At 37.7% G+C, this 20601-nt stretch overlaps 1 protein-coding gene across 5 annotated transcripts in view; it reads left to right on the forward strand.

Annotated features, from left to right (window-relative positions):
* The first annotated feature begins 294 nt into the window (after nt 1-294).
* Nucleotides 295-20601, forward strand: part of LOC131231871 (uncharacterized) — a 92415-nt gene continuing 72108 nt past the window's right edge. Inside the window, exons 1-13 of one of the 5 annotated variants that reach the window (XR_009164544.1) lie at nt 295-1219; nt 1386-1457; nt 1594-1786; nt 1907-2006; nt 10740-10829; nt 10982-11063; nt 11187-11246; nt 11324-11376; nt 11484-11650; nt 13807-14017; nt 14247-14304; nt 14485-14541; nt 14630-14917. Coding sequence is in view for 4 of the 5 variants with exons in the window: in XM_058228209.1 (XP_058084192.1) it covers nt 551-1219; nt 1386-1457; nt 1594-1786; nt 1907-2006; nt 10740-10829; nt 10982-11063; nt 11187-11246; nt 11324-11376; nt 11484-11650; nt 13807-14017; nt 14247-14304; nt 14485-14541; nt 14630-14917 (2100 nt within the window). In the remaining variant the exon portion in view is untranslated. The remainder of the gene's footprint in view (nt 1220-1385; nt 1458-1593; nt 1787-1906; nt 2007-10739; nt 10830-10981; nt 11064-11186; nt 11247-11323; nt 11377-11483; nt 11651-13806; nt 14018-14246; nt 14305-14484; nt 14542-14629; nt 14918-20601) is intronic. The other 4 variants (XM_058228209.1, XM_058228207.1, XM_058228206.1 and 1 more) reach the window with 4 other exon arrangements.

Consider the following 20601-nt stretch of genomic DNA (forward strand, 5'->3'; position numbering starts at 1 on the left):
CACAGTTCCAATTGGCATTGGTTGCATTTACCATTTGCATTCTAATTGATAGTTAATACCAAGCTATTTGGATTAACAGCAAATACAAGCTACCAAGCGAGCCCATTCCACGTGGACTGAGATCTCTCGTATCACACGTGTTATAGAGCCGTATACGTTGGATTCAGGGGTCCGTTTCTCACGTGCACCATGATTCGTGTGGTCCCCAGCTCGTTTCAGCAAAGATTTTGGAGGGAGGGAGAAAGAAATTTAAATAAATTGTTTTCCATGCGTTTTAGAGAGAAAAGAGGGGCGACTTGGGCCGAGTGACGCTGACTCAGCGGACGCTGGCTGATTCGAGACCGAACGAGTCGATACGAGTCAGCGACTCTAAAAGCCATGATTCAGGGTGTTATCTGGCTCTCGTCTCCAAGTGCCACCTCCGGCTCTCGCACTGGAGAGAAGAGCAGCGCTTCTTCCTCAGCTTATTCTTCTTCATCTTCGTTTCTCCTGCCTTTCTCAACTCTTTATAATCGATGATGGAGCTTCTTTCCTAACAGATCCACAATCGATGGCAAACGGCGCCCTCCCAAAAGCGTCCGAAAAGGATCATGACGAGGAAGAGGGGTTCCTTCTGCGTTCGGGCCCACGATGGGGCCTGAAGCGTGAGTTCTCTTTCGCATTGAAGTCTCAGTCTCAATTCACGGCTTCTCTCAGTCGGACTCGCTCTTCAAGAAAGGCTTCTCAGAACAGCGTTCCTCCTTCCAATGGAGTCCCTACTGCTGCTGCTGCTGCTGATGTTGATGGTCATTTCATCAGTAATAAAAGACTCAAGACTTCAGAACGTTCCAGAAAACCTCCGATCAAGGAGGATGGATTGGGGATTGAAACCCCCAATCCTGTCGATGGTGGTGATCGTGATGCGATTTCGACAACACAGAATGGTCCAACAGACAAACCTCGCAGGAGGTTCACACGGTCGATGCTGAAAGCTGATGACTCCAAAGGCATGGAGGCGGCGGCGGCATCGTCACTACCTTCTTCTTGCAAGAATAAGGTGGCAAGAAGGGGAAAATCTGGCAATGCTGTTAGCCTGTTGAGAACGTCTACGAAGAAGAAGCTCGAACTGAAGATGTCGAAGAAGATCGTGCTGGATAACTTCCCATCCAATGTGAAGGAGCTGCTCGCGACTGGTTTGCTCGAAGGATTGAAGGTCAAGTACGTTTTCCGTGGCAATAAGGTATAGGTCACAAATTTTTTTTTTTTTTTTTTTGAAAGGTTAGGTTATGAAAAAAAATTGTCTTTTGCTTAAGTGGGGATTTTAGATATTTGATTTCTCGTCTGACCCTTGAATGTGTGTGTGGGTGTTTTTTTTTTTTTTTTAAAATTCTTTTCATTTGATGTAGAAAGGAGCACTCCGTGGAAAGATAAAGGATGGTGGGATCTTGTGTTCATGTACTTCTTGCAAGGGGCACAAAGTAAGTGTTTTGTTATTTTGATGCAGAAAATTTCTTCCTTTTTAGTGAAACAAATTTATAAGAATTGAGAGATATTTTGGCATGATTCTGCAATAGAAAATTTTGAAACAAAATATCAATTCTGTTGTGGGTGTAGGTCATTTCGGCTTCTCAATTTGAGCGGCATGCTGGTAGCAATAATAGATACACTGAGCAGATTTACTTGGAAAATGGGAATAACATCCGGCAGGTATTGAACGCATGCAATGGTGCTCCTTTAGAAATGTTAGAGGCAACGATTATGGGTATGTTGCCTGTCAGGAAAGCTTTCATTTGTCGGAAATGCAAAGGTGCGGAATGCTTGTAAAATGATAAAACTGAGGTTTTTCTTCTATGCAAGGTTGCTACATTCTACTTTGTTGAAACATGACTTTGCATATGTAATGTTTTGGGCATTTTATGATCTTTAGAGACATATTATCCATCACGGGTTGGGAAATCGATGTTAGTATGCAATAGATGCTGGGCGCTGAAGCAGCCTCAAGCAAGCCCAACTCGAGGAGGTGCTAGGTATGCTCTCTGTAAGAGCTTCCACTCACACTTATTGTGTCATTTATCTATACTTGATGTTGCGATATGGTCCTCAATAAAGTGGAATGGCAAAACAAGATTTGTGTAGCTGACCGCAATTAGTTGGTATTGGCTGTAAATGATGATGATGATCTATATGTGATGTTGGGGTCTGAGTGATAATCTTATGTGAGATGTTTTCATTTTCAACCATATATACAATTTGTCAAGATGACCATTTTGGGGATATATTAATCTTTTAATTGTTCCTGAAAGTGCATTCATATCTTAATATTTCCTCATATTATTGAAAAAAAATATATCTTGAAAGTGCATTTATTTCAGTTTTGCAATGGCATTGTTCTTGATAGTTACTCATTGACATGGTTCCTAGGGAAAGCCATTAAAGAAATCCTTTTTGCCGTCTTTTATTATAATATATATTCTATTTGTATGGTATTGATGCATTTTATTTATCTAGATGTTTTACGGACTCTATGCTTTAATGAACTAGCATTATGATACTATCTATTTTTATCGTGTACCGATATAGATGTTTTATTTTGTTGGATTAAACTAGATCTAGAGTATCCTCATGTTATTCGTGGATGATTGTAAGGAACTTTTTATGAGCAATTTTTTTAAGAAGATGGGGCGATTAAGGGTGAGAATCACATGATGGACGGTCTATGTCAATGATCACACTGTAGTATGATCAATAAGGGCTGTTCATTTTCCTAGCCATTGTGGATCACACGTGCAAACTTTGCTCATGTGGAGTACATCCAATTCCCTCATCAATTTGATCCCATGGAGCATGATATACAATTTATATTTGGGAATTGTAGTTGGTCAACTGAGAGTGGGCCACACTTTGTTTAATTCGGATGCTTAACTAAATAAATAGTACACCATACGTGATTCCTAGCTTATTACACAACCAAGCATGAATACTATAGTTTTGGGAATCACAATGGCCTACTACAAGAAGTTACCCAAACAAATGAATTACAAATTCCTTCAATTACAATAACCCGATACCATAATACTTGGTAATTGAAATGTCTAGGGCATCCAAATTCTCCCAATCCAAAACAACCCCTATATATAATGCTCCAAATCAAGCTTGGAGATAGTATTGCATGGATGATTATAGTAACAAGTCGTGTGTTATCCTTGAGTAGTTGCAACAAGAACCATCCAGATCATTGCCGGTCTTCCTAATATTCAACCTTTTATGTTTTTACTTGTGAACTTAACATTAGTATTATTTCATCTACCTCACTCCTTAAAACTCCAATTGATACTTCTGATAATCTTCTTTCTGTTTCTGCTTTGAATACTATAGAAAATGCCTTAGGCTGCATTTGGAATGTACTATATTTGCATCCAATGACATGGAAATTGATTGAAATCTGCACATGCACACACCCACACACACGTTTTCCATTCTGAATCGTGTGATCTGAATTATGGATCATCTGCGATCCGAATCGTTAATTATATGGTTTTATACCTTAATGTTAAGTTGTAATGTAATTTTCTATTAGACTTTAGATATTTATGCAATAACATGCATGTAATATGATACCATGCATGCAAGATCTACATTACTAGCATTCTCATATTACATTGCAATTTCTTGGATTATATGTGTATGATGGGTGCGGTCAGAAATGGAGAAGTTGGATTCAAGAATGTGTGTAATCAGCCAAGTTTTTTGTTCTTGTCAATGGGTCTCCCAAGGGTTTCTTTCAGGCATCGTGAGGATTGGGGTAGGGTGATCCTTTGTCCCCCTTTCTTTTCATGATAGCGGCTAAAGCTTTGAGCAAAATACTGGAAAGGGGCCAATCGATTGAGCTGACCATGAATTTTGGGTGGAGAACACTGATTTTCAGATTTCACACCTCCAGTTTGCCGACAATACAATCTTTTTCTATGATGCAGATGTGGAGATGGTGGACAATTTTAGGAAGATGGTGAGATGTTTTGAGGTGGTGTCAGGATTAGAAATAAATATTCTCAAGAGTGAGGTGATGGGTATCCATACATCTAAAGGAGAGGTGGAGAGGTTGGCGGAGGTCTTCGAGCGTCGGTCTAGTTCTCTTCCCTCGTCTTACCTTGGGCTTCCCTTATGCATTGGCAAGCTTGCCAAGCACTTGTGGGACAAAGGTAATAGAAAGGGTTGAGAGGAAGTTATCAAGGTGGAAGAGCAGTCACTTTTCTCTAGAAAAAAAGGCTTTCACTAATTAAACTAGCATTGTCAAATTTGCCGATCTATTATATGTCCTTGTTCAAGTGCCTGAAGGAGGTGGTGGATAGTTTGGATAGACCAAGATGCGATTTTCTATGGCAATGCACTGAAGTCAAGAAAAAAATTTCTTCTCTGAAGGTGGGAAGAAGGGGGGTGTAGGGATTAAAAGGTTTGAATGGACAAACCTTGCTTTGCTTGGGAAATGGCTTTGGAGATTCGGGGTGGAAGAAGGGAGGTAGTTGCTAGTAAATATGGCATTCAAGCAGGTGGGCGATGGGTGAAAGATTCATCTTTATATAGAGCCTTTGGGCGTGGAAAGCAGTTAATAGAGTTGTGAGTTTGGTTAAGGAGTGGGTCATCTTTTCTTGTGGCGATGGGTAGAGGATATGATTTTGGCAAGATTTGTGGGTTGGTGAGAGGACCCTTCAAGAGTTTCTGTTGATTGTATCTTTGGCACAGGATCAAGATGCCTTTGTTGCACCCTACTTTTTCATTTGTCACAGTTCTGTCTTGTGGTCTCCTCCATGTAGGAGCAACATGACAGATGAGGAGGCAAAGCTACTCTCTGTCTTTTGGAGCGGCTCCACCAAGTCAAACCGGCTCTATACAGGTAGGATTTGATGGTGTGGCCTTTGGTCAAATCACGCAACTTCTCCATGCAATCCTTGTATAGGTCTCTCATCAATACCTCTTCAGAAGTGAGGTGTTCACATCTCATGTGTGGTCCTGGGGGCCCCTCCCAAGGTGGCAGTCTTTACCTGATTAGTAGAGAGGAAAAGGTGCTTACTATAGACAATTTGCAAAAGAGGTCGGTGCCCAATTGCTGTATCATGTGTATGAAGGATGTGGGGTTGGTGAACCACTTGTTCATCCACTACTTGTTCACCCGCTAGGTGTTGGATTGGTTCCTTGTCCTTTTTAAAGAGCTCTTCCTCACGTGGCATTGTTTCGGGAGTATAGAAAGATGGTGTAGAGGTTAGTTTTGTTGGCAATAGTGTTCAAAATATCAATACGTAAAGATATCGTTTTACGTATCACACCCTTGGGATATGGCTACGTAGCGGTCATCGCATGGGATATGTCTACGTATCCGTTGTTGCGTGGGATATATTGATTGTATAACGTTATGTAGCATTGTTGTTGGAAACATGGGGAAATATTGGGAAATTGGTCGAATTTTTCAATGAAACTTTAATGATTGTTAAAAGAGACATTAATACATGCTTATAAATCAAAACATTACAAAAAACAAGTGCACATAATAGATTTTCTTTGTATGGGGTCCTAATCTATGTGTTGTTTAACCGAATTGATGCAAGCATATTCAAAGTCTATTCATATAATTTATAAATGCAAGAAGATGTGTGGAAACACAAGCAACACATTCAAAAGCAAAAGAAAAATCACTAGATTAGGTTACATACATGTTTGATTTTATGTTTGGACATAAATATTGCAACAGATTTGCGAGAAATTGAGAAATTTTGATTTTTTTAATTTTCCACAACGCGGCCCATCTCCTCCAAATCTTGAAATCGAAGCTCAATCTATGAATTTTCATGCAAAACATGAAAAATTATGAATTTGTAATAATTTGACATTGATTTAACATGATTTACAAAAAAAAAAAAGAATCGAAAATCGAAAATGCTCACCGGATCGAACATGTGGGATGCATCCCACTAGTGTGTTTCATATCGCACAGGTGGGATACGAGATATATTGTGGGATATATCGGCTGATATCGTCGATACTTAAAACATTGGTTGGCAGTTCTTTGGGAGCTTTGGGGGAAAAGGAATAATCAATCCTGAGATGAGAGCAGTTTGAAAGCGATTGTTTTCATGGGGGGCTCAGTTAGTTGTTGTTTCCTAGGTCAATTGTATTGAAGCCTCCAACCTTTCCGATTGGTCTGCGATGTTTGGGTTGTTTTTGTAGTTTTTCGCCTTTTGGTGTCTCTTAATAAAAGTTCTTTAACTTAAAAAAAAATAAATTGTACCTTGTATCAATGTTGTCATGTGCGACTAGCATATGCGCATAGCCATATGCAAATCGCATATGCGATCATGGCACACATGCGATCGCATGTGGCATATGCGAAAATATGCGATGTTTGTGATCGCATACAGCATATGCGATTGCATATTGGCCATGACACATTGAATTTTTAATTTTTTTATTTGCAAAAAACAACATTTTGCCTATAAAAAGACTTCTGAATCTCCTCCATTTGCAATATTCTCACTCCAAAACTCTTAAGCTTCTTCTCGTACATTTCCTAATTAGAAGTGGTCTTAATGTCTCTCTCTCTCTCTTATTTCCTACTTCCAAGTGATCTTAATCTCTCTCTCTCTCTCTCTCTCTCTCTCTCGTATTTCCTACTTCCAAGTGATCTTAATCTCTCTCTCTCTCTCTCTCTCTCTCCCCTACATTCCCTCTCTCTGGGAAGTTGGAAGATCAACATTCAAGCGCTTTTAAGTTTCATGGAAGATAGCTTGTTGATTTTCTACAATAATAAATACATAGCTTATTGATTTTGTTGTTACTTCTTGTTAACTATATTGTTGAATGTCGATGACTTGATGTTTAATTCATTGTTTAATTGATTTTATCTCTCTCAAATGTATTTTAAATATGTGAAATTAGTTATCTATTAACTTGGAAAAGTTCCCCTTAATTTCTTATATTTTTCACATTTTTTTAAAAAAAATCCCTATTATATATATATATATATATATGAAAAAAAAAATGCGGTCGCATATGCGATTGTGCGATCGCATATGCGCATAGGCATATGCAATCGCACATGATCGCATATACGGTTCAACAACATTGCCTTATATATGTATTCCGGTGACCTACATGATCTACTCTTAGCATACACGTATAGAGAAAGTGGCGTGCTACGTATTCGTTCTTGTGCCACATAATGGAACGATCCACGATCTAGGTAGCCTTGGTTGAAACTTGAAACATACTTTGCGCTCAACTGGGCAGGGAGCCGCATTGATTTCACTTGTCATTTTGAGCTAGCGGTTGACAAACTTCAATGTGTGGGATTTTGAACAGCGCCTCAGTGCTTTCCAAGCAAAAGCCTTTTGGATATTACTAGTCTAGCTGTTTAAATAGTGTCGAATGTGCATTTGATCACATCTAATTGGGCTTGACTCTTTTTTCTGTGGATTACATTGGAGTCGTGCCTAAGATTCTTTGTAACACCTCTTTCCCTAAAGGTTCATGCATGTGTTTGTTTATAATTGCATATCATCTGCTGCGCAGGTCACCTTGTGCACCTTTGCTAGATATTTAGTTGACATGATGTCAAAGATAACCTAATGTCACACAGTGTTTTAAATATCGATGATATCGGCTGATATATCCCACGATATTTCTTGTATCCCACCTATGCGATACGAAATGCACAAGTAGTGCGATATATCCCACATGTTTGATCTGGTAAGCATTTTTTATTTTCGATCCTTTTTTTTTTTTGTAAATCATGTTAAATCAGTGTCAAATTGTTACAAATCCATGTTTTTTCATGTTTTGCATGAAAAATCATGGATTGGGAGCTTCGATTTTGAGATTTGTAGAAGGACCAAGCTGTGAAAACTTGAAAAAAAATAAAATTTTCCTAATTTCTTGTAAATTGGTTGCAATATTTGTATCCAAACATAAAATCAAACATGCATGTAACCTGATTTAGTGATTCTTCTTTTGCTTTTGAATATATTGCTTGTGTTTCCATACATCTTCTTACATTTATAAATTGTGCATTTGATCACATCTAATTGGGCTTGACTCTTTTTTCTGTGGATTACATTGGAGTCGTGCCTAAGATTCTTTGTAACACCTCTTTCCCTAAAGGTTCATGCATGTGTTTGTTTATAATTGCATATCATCTGCTGCGCAGGTCACCTTGTGCACCTTTGCTAGATATTTAGTTGACATGATGTCAAAGATAACCTAATGTCACACAGTGTTTTAAATATCGATGATATCGGCTGATATATCCCACGATATTTCTTGTATCCCACCTATGCGATACGAAATGCACAAGTAGTGCGATATATCCCACATGTTTGATCTGGTAAGCATTTTTTATTTTCGATCCTTTTTTTTTTTTGTAAATCATGTTAAATCAGTGTCAAATTGTTACAAATCCATGTTTTTTCATGTTTTGCATGAAAAATCATGGATTGGGAGCTTCGATTTTGAGATTTGTAGAAGGACCAAGCTGTGAAAACTTGAAAAAAAATAAAATTTTCCTAATTTCTTGTAAATTGGTTGCAATATTTGTATCCAAACATAAAATCAAACATGCATGTAACTTGATTTAGTGATTCTTCTTTTGCTTTTGAATATATTGCTTGTGTTTCCATACATCTTCTTACATTTATAAATTATATGAATAAACTTTGAACATACTTGTATCAATTCAGTTAGACAACACATAGATTAGGACCCCATACAAAGAAAACCCATTATGTTCACTTATTTTTTGTAATGTTTTAATTCGTAAGTGTATTGATGTCTTTTTTAACAAGCACTAAAATTTCATTGAAAAAATCTAACAATTTCCAATGTTTTCCCATGTTTCCAACAACAATGATACATTATACGATGCAACTGATATATCCCATGTGATAACCGATACGTATCTGTATCCTAAATGTGCGATACGTAATGCGATACCGATATTTCGAACACTGATGTCACATAGGGGTGATAAAAATCTTGGTGATTTTGAAGCCCTTTTTCCTATGGTGTCCTGTATCTGTTACGATACGGCCATATCGGCCGATACGTAATGGTAACGGCCGACACCGTTACGCGATACGGGTTTGAAACGGGCACCCCCCCCCCGATTCTGTGACCATAACGGCTGTTACGGGCCTAAAGAAAATAGAAAAAAAAGAAAAAAATGGGAAAAAAAAAACATACCTTTTTTTTCTTTCTTTTCTCCTTCTCCTCCTCCTCCATCTTCTCCTTCTTCTTCTTATTCTTCTCTCTCTCTCTCTCTCTCTTCTTTCCCTCTTTTCTTTTCGGTTTACCTCTCTCTTCTTTTTCATTTCGGTATCGAAAACGGAATGGACTGCAACCACGCACTTTTTTTTTTATATATTATTTATTTATGTGTTCTGCGGTGCACGCTGAACAGTGCACTTGCACTGTTTTGTTACATGGGTCCGCTGTAATGTTTATTTTCCATCTAACCTATTAATTGGGTCACACTGACGTGGATGAAGGGAAAACACACATGTCAGCTTGATCTAAAACTTTTGTAGCTCCCAATAAATTTTTAATGGTGGACGTTTAATTATTGTTGTTTCTTATGGTGCGGTCCACCTGAGCTTTGGATCTGCCTCATTTTTGGGCTCCTGCCCTAAAATTATTTGGCAAAATGGATGGACGGTGTGGATATAACACATTCATCACGGTGGGGCCCCGAAAAACTTTAACATTCGTGTGCTACACTTCACAATCCGAGTGCCGCCTAATTCGGGCCCTTAAAAAATTGTACACGAGACATGTATTAACTTAAAATTTACCAATTAAATTATGAACTATAGTTGCTAACTCACAATGCCAAAATCAAATTGTTTGAATAGTTTTAATTGTTAATTTGTGGACGCTTATTTTTTAAAATAGGGCCTTTTAATTTTTTTCATGATTCACTATCCAATAAATGTCCACCAATTCAAAAGTGGGATAATGCCAATAAATTGCATGAATTTGAGGTTGATTTGGGGCATGGATTGGTCCTCCAGTCAGCCCCAAATTGGCAATGCCATCTACCTGAATTTAATTTTATTTTTTTAAAGAACTATTTGGAGAAATGATATCAAATTATTAAGTATATAAATTATATATTTAGAAAATTAAATATATGAATTTTGTAGTCAAATTCAAGTCATCTGGTTCATAAATTCATTAGACAGTCCGATACAACTTCTCACCAAAGAGTAGACTGTTACACCACATAAATATGTTCCAATTTATAAATGAATGCATATTTGGAATGCTTAGAATATTCCCGATTTAATCTATATTTTTTCATATTTGTTTGGCAACAAAAAAAAAAAAAGCACCGTTACTGGCCGTTACGTTGGAGGGCACTGTTACGCCAACCGATACCAATACGGGATACCTTGCTTTTTCCTGATAGTAAAAGTGGGGAAACAGTTGCGGTGGTGTGAAATTGAAGTTGTGTGTCCTTGTGTTCATCGTCATCATTGACATCTGAAAACAAAACCAAAAAGAAAAAAGAAAATAATGAAACACCATCTAAATCTCATTCCATCTAATAGTCAGCTACATGAATCCTGCTCTGCCATTCCAATCTATTATGCTTATGATTTTATATCCGTTTTGTACCATGCAGATTAGTTTGTTGCCATGTATAATTTTTAAATGCTATCTTCTAAGATGTTCCTTTCCTTTCTCTATAACACATTCATGCACATGGATTATGTCAGGTTACAAAAGCAAGCTTTAAAACGAAAGTCCTCTGACAGTTCCTCAAAGTGCATACGGTTGCAAAAGAAGAATGGTCGTCTAACAAGAAAGTAGGCTTTTTGTTTCTTTGCTTTTTTGAAGATTAGAAGTTGATATTTTGATCTTTCATTTAATTGAAGTTATTTTGTGATATGTAGCCCATTCATCATTCATTTAGCCCGTCATTAAAACCTTGTTACTTCTGAATTTCCTTTTTCTTAAGGGATCTACGACTGCATAAGTTGGTCTTTATGGAAGATGTGCTACCAGACGGAACTGAAGTAGCTTACTATTCACATGGAAAGGTGCAAGGATAATAATGAGTCAACAAGCAGTTCTTTTCTTTCTTTCTTTTCCTTTTTTGTTTTGTTGTTCAGAATTATCTTAGATCCCTTTATGTAACTTATGAACTATCCATTGGTGGACAGAAGTTGCTTGTGGGTTATAAAAAAGGGAATGGAATATTCTGTCATTGCTGCAACAGTGAGGTACATCGATTGCCTTTTGCATTTGAATTCTTGACTATTCTGCCATCAGATTTTGATTTCGTAATGATAATGAGCAGGTCACTCCCTCACAGTTTGAAGCTCATGCTGGTTGGGCGCCACGGCGTAAACCGTGAGTTATTGTTTGAACTTTGAACTAAAGATGTTTGGCAGAACCAATTGTTACACTCACAAATTTTTTGAATCGAGTTCCTTTTTTTTTTTTTCCTTCCCCACCAGCTACCAATACATCTATACCTCCAATGGTGTCTCTCTTCATGAATTATCGATTTCCTTGTCCAAGGGTCGGAAATTTTCTGCCAGTGATAATGATGACCTTTGCATAATCTGTGCGGATGGTGGGAATCTTGTGCTTTGTGATGGATGCCCGAGGGCCTTCCACAAAGGTGGATACTTGCCCTTTTTCCGAGTAATTATTTGTCTTTCAATTTTAATGCCCATTCATTGCTTTCTGTTTCAGTCATTCTCTGTTTTTGCTTCTTTGATTGTATAAATTTGGAAGTCATTTTATATTCTTAAATGAGTTTGTGCAGATAATCTGAGAGCTGTTGCTATTGGTATGTTGGAATTGTGTTTTGGCTCAAGGCCAATGCTGTGAAGTTCTGATCAGCTGGGGTCTATCTGATCCAGATGAATGGATGTTTCATTTTCCTGCTCCAGATTGGAAGCGACCTCAAACAAATGTAAAATAATAATGATATGCAAATTCTTAAAATATTTAATACTTATAACCAATGTTTTAAATATCGTTATCGCGTAATGTATCGCACCCTTGGGATATGGATACATATCGGTTATCGCATGGGATTTATTGGTTGTATCGCATAATGTATCGCTGTTGTTGGGAAACATGGGAACAGTGGGAAATTGGTCGAATTTTTCAAGGAAACTTCAAGGATTGTTGAAAAAGACATCAATACATACTTAGAAATCAAAAGATTACATAAAAAAAAGTGCACATAATAGGGTTTCCTTTGTATGAGGTCCTTACATGCACTGTCCAACTGAATTGATGTAAGTATATTTAAAGTCTATTCATATAATTTATAAACATAAGAAGACATGCAAGCTAACACAAGCAATGCATTCAAAATCAAAAGAGGAATCACTAGATCAGGTTACATGTTTGATTTTGTGTTCAGATACAAGGATTGCAACTGATTTGCGAGAAATTGAGAAATTTCAATGTTTTCCAATTTTCCGCAACTTGCCCCATCTCCCCCAAATCTCGTAATTGAAGCTCCAAATCCATGATTTTTCATGGAAAACATGAAGAATCATAGATTACTAACCATTTGACGTTGATTTAATGTGATTTACAATAAAAAAAAGGGATCAAAAATCAAAAATGCTCACTGGATCGAATAGGTGGGATATATCGGCACTACGTATGGATGTCGTATCGCAAAGGTGGGATAAAAGATATATCGTGGGATATATCACTTGAAATTGTCGATATTTAAAACACTGCTTATAACTGACAATTACAATATGAAGTTTAAACTGCTTTACCATGAAAATTCCATTGTTATACATGTGTCAGTGATGAGTTTCTTATAAACCAGTCCTACCCGTGACATGTGCTGCAACTGTAATAGAAATTAGTTGTTTCTCGGTTAAATCTCTCTTCCTGAACCTTTCTGATTTTTGGTGAAGCTAATGCTCCTTTGGATTGGATTTGGAAGTTGATGGTGCCTCCTAGGATTCTCATTTTTGCATGGCGTGCTGTCCTCGAAGGAATTTTAACAATTGATCACCTCCATCATAGAAAAATGATTCTGTTTGACAGATGCTGTATGTAACTGGTGTTTAAATCAGTTCAATGTTGCCTGGTCAATTCTGGGTTCCATTCAGCACCCTTTTGCTGCTTGGAGATGGGGCCTTTCAGGCTGGAAGATAAAGGCTCTATGGAATCTTTGCATTGTGGCTATCTTATGCACTATCTTGAAGGTAGAAATAACCGAACTTTCAACAACAAAAGCAAATTGGCTTCCCATTAATTGAAAGAGTTAAAGGTCTTGTTAGCTCTTGGGTGGAGGTTGTGGAGGTATTTTCTAATGCTAGTATTGAGGGTATTCCCTCTCGTTGGTGAGATCTTCTTTGCAAGGCCTTAGATTTTTAATGGACTTTTGAGTTTTTTTTTTCTTTTCTAATAAAGCGTAGTGTCATTTGTGGGTGTTCCTTTTCATTGGTGGGACCTTCTTTGTAACGTCTTAGCTGTGTAATGGTCTTCAAGGTTTTTTTTCTTCTTAATAAAGCATCATTTAAGAAGAGTTGTTTTTGTGGCTCCAACATCTGTGAGCTTCCATTTATTTGACTGTTCTGTGGGTATTTTAACTTGTTGTACCAATGTGCCAATCTATACCTTGATCCTTCTACTAGTAAGTTGTGCCCTTTTTGTTTCCTTTAATGTTGTCTCGATGTGTCCTTGGCAGTATCCTTGAACAATTACGGTTGTCCTTGCATTGTGTGACAGTTTCTTTTGATTTTTCACTCATTTGTTGTATTAGTCTTGAATGGCATTTCCATGTTACTGTTGCAGATTGTGCGGAGCTGTCATGCATTCCTCGTGGTGATTGGTATTGTCGATATTGCCAAACGATGTTTGAGAAAGAAAAATTTGTAGAGCATAATGCCAACGCATTTGCAGCAGGGAGGGTTTTAGGAGTTGATCCTATTGAACAGATATCTAAGCGATGCATTCGTATTGTACAAACACCAGAGGTTGATGTTACTGTCTGTGTGTTGTGCAGGTGGGCCACTCTTTGCTTGCTAGCTACAAGAAATTTGTAGTATTTTTACATCAAATATAATTCAGTTCGCTGATTTTGAGGCCGTACTTTTTGCTGTATTCCATGATGTTTTTTTATTGATTTGTACCTTCTTAAGCATATCATGTTGTTCTAGATCCTAAATTCAACAATATTTCTTCATGGTTTCTGATTTTACCTTGGGCCATGTTGTAATCTTTGTTGCATTCAGATGCCATGATTTCAGCAAATCAGGTTTTGGTCCACGAACAGTTCTGCTTTGTGACCAAGTATGCTTCTGTTCTTGTTATATTCTACTTTTCTTTGCTCGTCGAATATTGGATTGCAGATTGCTCTATACATGTAATTGACCGTTGCTCTCTCTCTTCTCTCTTCTCTCTCTCTCTCTCTCTCTCTCTCTCTCTCTCTCTCCTGCATTCATATCCGTAAAATTGTTAACTCTTGTACAGTGTGAAAAGGAATTTCATGTTGGGTGTTTGAAGGAACATAAAATGGGAGATCTGAAGGTGCACATATTTACATTCTGCTATTTTTATTTTCCATTTGCAATTACGTCTGTGTGATTCTAACATTTACTTGAACCGCTTGTCATAGCCACAAAATCACTTTTCTGGTATGCTAATGCAACTAACACCACAGGAATTGCCAAAAAGGAAGTGGTTCTGTTGTGCGTCTTGCAGTAAAATTCATGCTGCTTTGGAGAAGTTGCTTCGTCATGGGTTCAAAAAGCTTCCAGATTCACTTTCAGATGTGATAAAGAGGAAGTGTGAGGGAAAAACTGCGAGCAATGGTGCTGGGCATGTAAGATGGAGGCTTCTTAGTGGAAAATTTGATTCTCCAGATAGTAGGTTGTTGCTTTCTAAAGCTGTTGCCATCTTTCACGTAAGTATTTGTCCATGTTGAATCAAGATATGTTTGTGTTCTAAAGCTGTTGCTATCTTTCACTTAACTGTTTGGCAATGCTGAATCTAGATATTTTGGTTCTTTTACTACAGGTTATTGTGGCACTATAGTTTGAGTTTACAGTTGGTACACACACACACACACGGAGATGTATGCACATACACACATGGGGGAGGTAGGGATTCCCATACACCTCAATGGATACCACAACATATCAGGCATAAATGACATTCTATGTCCAAAAGATCAGCCCTACCATGAATATCACAAAAATCAGGCTACACTTGTCAATGAATACACTATGTCAAGACAATGGATGACTGGCAGTCTAATTCATAACAATGGAACCGAAAGTCCGATTTATCATACATGTGGCCCACCTGATGAGTGTATTGCCTGATAGTTGCACCTGATGATCTTCATAGTGAGCCCACCTTTTGTGGCTTTGGTGCTGCAATGTTTTAAGAACCGATATCGCACGTGTGATTGCACCTTTGAGAATGGGAAATAACGTGAGGTATATCAGGAATATCATATACATTGTGTAAAGTATCATCATTCGAGCGAACTTTAGGAAAATATTGGAAGTTTTGAGTGAAACTTAAGGAGATGTTAAAAGACATGATTACATAGATAGAACTCAAAAATAACTATGCATGATAGTTTTTGTTTAGGAGACAACCATGCATTTTTGGCAATAAATGATGCTCTTTTATACCAAAAGAGTTTGTGTCATTCAAATGTCATGCAATACAAGCAATAAAACACAAGCAATATAACAAAAACTAAAAAGAACAAAAAATATACCTTGCTCTGAGATCCATGTGGAGTCACGAGGCCCTTGAAGTTGTCATCCATATCCCTACTAGGGCAACCATAATAATCTCGCGCCACACAACTACAACAATGCCTAGCTTTAGCTTATGAGCTGGTGCTACCATGCCATGTAATCCCGAACATATCAATGGTACTTATCCTCAGCAATGTGCACCAATATGCCTATAAGTGGGTACTGAACAGTCACCGTAACTATCACAGGCACACCTTGTGGCGCCAGCTATGTCTGTGTTTGGACCAAGTTGTTCCAAAACGGTAACGGTGGCCGTAACGGCCCCCGTGTTGGCCATTAGAGGCCGTTACGACCCTTTTTTATTTTTTTGGGAAAATTGTTACAGGACCATTACGGGGCCGTTATGGTCCGTTACAGGGCCGTTATGGGACCGTTACAGGGCCTTTACGGCTATTTCGACTCCGTAACGCGTAACGGTTATGACCGTTACCATTATGTAACTGCCGTTAGGACCGTTACGTAACTGATTTTGAATACCTTGGTTTGGACATTTTTATACCCATGTCTGTATCTATAGGCTACACATCACTATAGCCATAGTCGGATGATTGCAAATGGGTCTCATAGCTACCGAAGCCGCTCATCCATAGCCATAGAAGTCATATCCATAATGCAAGGTGGAGGTGGAACTTCCCTGCCCGTCACTAACTCTATGCATCAACCAGCATAACAAGCATGTCATCCAACCGTGGAATTGGAAATTGGTATTCGGTTGTAGATTTGTTGATGGAATGCATATCAACACATTAACCATGAACATCATTCTTCGCCATTAGCAGGTCAGGGACACTACATGTGCTGATGCTTTCTCTAATCAGACCATTCTTCAAAAACTTTGAAACCTGCCTTTGCAATTCTTCATGCTCCTTGGGCCTTGTTAAATATGCTTCTTGGTTATGCAAAATCGAACCTGGAATATTCGGTGTGAGATGTCTCCAGATGGAGGTAATTGGTTCGATATTTCTTTCGGCATATTGTCTAGATATTCATTCATCAAGGGTACTGGTTCATTCATATTGGATTTCGAAGCCCTTAGTTTCACAATCCTTCTAACTAGGCATTGCTTCTGCTTTGAATTGTGCTACAGGCTCATGCTCCAACTCCCTCTTCGTAGCAGTTTATACTTGTTAATATTTTAAAATAGGCACTTCCTCGCTCCCGCACCTAAATCCGTCACTGCTTCAGGTCGTGCTTTATCAACTATAAACCCATCTTTTGTATTTATTAAAATAAAAATAATTCCAACATCTTTCGCTTCTTCAATAACTCAACTATTGAAAGAAAGAAAAAGAAAGAAGAAAAAGGAAAAAAAGACTCAACTATTGAAAGAAAACTACCACTCTCCTCTTTGTCGAGGCATGATTTCTTTCTCCTTCATGGGACCAAGCATTACTTTCATGTCATCCATCTGAAACATGTAGATATTATTTTCCCATTATGGGTACTGATATGATCATATTCCCGTGGCCTTCCCAACAACACATGAAATGTTTCAATGGGAACAGAACACGCACACACACACAATGTTAGCTTTTTAAGATTTTCAGGAAGAAAACAAAGAAACCAAACATCTTCATGATACCTTTACTTCATTCCCCTCTTAAACATGCAATCGTGTGTAAGGCCTTGGGTGCTTTTCCGGATTCAACTTTAGCTTGTTCACCATTTCCGAGGACACCATATCCCTGCTCTCTGATCATAACATTGCAAACTTTTCTTCCCATAGCGCGTCACATTTGAAGGATGTTTGACCTCAACTTTTATTCTTTAGATGCATACATTGGAGAACATGCTTTAATGAATCGCAAGGCTTTCATCCTTGACCACCTTTGAGACTTCAACATTACAGTTGTCATTTAGCATATCATTGTAGATTAGATCTGCATCAATACAATGAAGCTCATCTTCTTCAACATCTTCAACCATATTTGGACTTCCCTAATAGACAATCGAATGACGTGTGCCCTTGCTCTCCACTTGATGCAATTGAATGGTGTGTTGTTAACTATTGTTGCTTGAATGACTAGGACATGTGCCTCTTCCAACTGTGAGGTTAGAGCTTCTAGCAACACATGGAGGATTAGATTTAACCCCACGTCCACCTCCTCGACAATGAACATGGTTTTAGACTTTTAGTATCATTCAATATAATTCAGTATCCTCGAAGTCCCATTGGTTTCATTTCACAGCACAATGAGTCAACTGGCAACATATGAGTTGGGCAAGTCATACTGGTTCCTAGGCAATTTGCTCTCTGAAACCGCTATTTAAATCCTTGACCATAGGTGCTAGATTCAACTCCTCCGTAAGATCAAATAGTGATAATGATGAGGACATCCGAGCAACATACCAGAGGACTGAGCCGGTCTTCTTATGGTTAGATGACCATTACAGGGGGTCACACTTGGCCCAATTCACATTCCTAGCCACGTTGGAAGACCCCACACGGGGAAGATGCATGTGGGATGCATATAGAAGCTTGATGGACACATTAGACCGTTGGATCAAGTGGACATGATGATTAGACCGTTGGATTTCAACCGTGGACCATTATGACAATTGGATCATCATCATCAGACATCTTGATCGTGGACCCCCATGGGCCACGGAATAATTTAGTTGTTTAGTTTGTTTACATGTTTCATTATTTTTGGTATAGCTCATATTTGTGTTGGGATTAGGGAGTTAGGAACAACTTTTAATTCTTTAAGCGTCTTTATGTTGGGAATCTTATCTAAGAGCGCCTTTTTGTAAAAGGTCTTTTCTGAGACTATAAAGGGTTGGACGCCCCCACTGTAGCCATTATACATGTTATGAATGAAGGAGATTTCTTTCATTTTGCTTTGAAATTGGGCAAAATTTCATCATGTGATTGGATTGGTGGTGCGAAACCACAGGGAGCGATTCCCTAGTAATCTTTTCTAATTCTCTCTTTTCAACAAGGTATCAACTTCTCTCATCTTCTTTTATTCCTTCATCTCTCTCTATCTCTTTTCTTTGTTTCTTCTTTTAAACATCTATTCTTCTTCAAAACCATAGTTCTCAAAACCCTAAATCCCTATAACTCTAACCCTAAATCTCTAAAACCCTAATCCTAATCTCTCTAAAATCTTAATCCTAAAATTTCCAAATTCTAAAATCCCTAATTTCCACAACTTGTAATCAATGTTTTAAATATCAACGATATTGGCCAATATATCCCACGATATATCTTGTATCCCACTTATGCGATACGAAACGCCAATAAATCCCACATGTTTGATCCGGTGAGCATTTTCATTTTTTGATCCCTTTTTTTTTGTTGAAATTTTGTTAAATCAGTATCAAATGGTTATAAATCCATTGGTTCTTCATGTTTTACATGAAAAATCATGGAGTTGAAGCTTTAATTTTGATATCCATTGGTTCTTCATGTTCTCTATGTTTTTTTTTTTTTTCTGGAAATTTTCCTTCAACTAGTTGTCAATTGAGACTAATTTTGAAGTATTTAGGAGTATTTGATTAAAAGATCATCACATACACTCTAATTTCAAAATTTGAGAGTCGGTGGTCCGATTTGGAGAAAATTAGGGAAAATTCAAAATTTCCTCAATTTCTCCCAAATTGCTTGCAATGTTGCACTCCAAACATGAAATCAAGCATGTATGAGGGCTGGTATGCTGATTTGTTTAGTCCTTGTCAATTTTTGAAAAATAAAAATCATTTTTAATAAAAAATTTAATAAAATATTATGAATATATATATATATATATATATATATATATATATGTATATACATATAAATTTCTCTTCAACCAGCTGTCAATTGAGACTAATTTCGAATTATTTAAGAGTGTTTGATGAAATGATCATCACATGCACTCTAAATGTTATGCATTCAATTTGAATGTAGTTGCATTAGTTCAGTCAGGAACGCATAGCTTAGGACCGTATATAAAGGAAACCCATAGTTTCGGCCAGAAACGAATAGTATCGAATTTGGGAATTATCTCACTTAATAATAGCAAAAGAAAAAATGAAGAGAATAATCATCACATTTTATTCATTCTGAATTCGTTTACATCCTTTTTATCCATTGATTCCAAGATAAAGTATTTATGATTTAAAATACAAGTATCGAATAAGTTTAATATCGATTTCGGCAGCATTTCGGCTCATGTCATTCGGGTTTTCATGAGAGGAGTTGCGCAGATCTTCTTTCATTCATATGCCTTCATTAATGTTATAAAGGAATATTGAAATTCCCTGGAAAGACTCTAAAAACTGCAATACATATGCTGCCATTTAGGTCATCTGCGCAACTCCTTGCTGAGTTGTGCGGGCCCGCGCAACTTGATGTGAGTTGTGCGATTCTGCCTTGCTCTCTCCCTCTCTTCTCTCTTCAATACCTGTCAGAGGTATCGGTCTTCTGCAAAATCCAATCCCTCAAATGAAAGGGGAGTGATGTAGGACATGAAAATTAAATTTGATATGCGAGATCTCAGGCTTTAGATCATACTAATTCAAAACAATCACATAATAATTCCACATCCCACACAAAAGCTCAAGCATTCAAACAAGGGGAATCTGCACGAGTCCAGGCCTACACAGGTTAGGGCTGGATTTGTAAAAAATTATAAACCAAATGATGCTCAAAGATAAATAATAATCATCCACACATGCATAGCAATCAGTCCCTAATCCAAGGGATTCACCAATTTCAATTCAAGGAACCCTAGGGTGAGAAAAGGGGCAAATAAATTAAAGATAATGCAATCGAGGGTTAGGGTTTATGAAAAACAGGTATGAGGGTAAAATAAGAAGAAAACCTAAA

Source organism: Magnolia sinica, chromosome 17, assembly GCF_029962835.1.
Source record: "Magnolia sinica isolate HGM2019 chromosome 17, MsV1, whole genome shotgun sequence".
Classification (NCBI taxonomy): domain Eukaryota; kingdom Viridiplantae; phylum Streptophyta; class Magnoliopsida; order Magnoliales; family Magnoliaceae; genus Magnolia; species Magnolia sinica.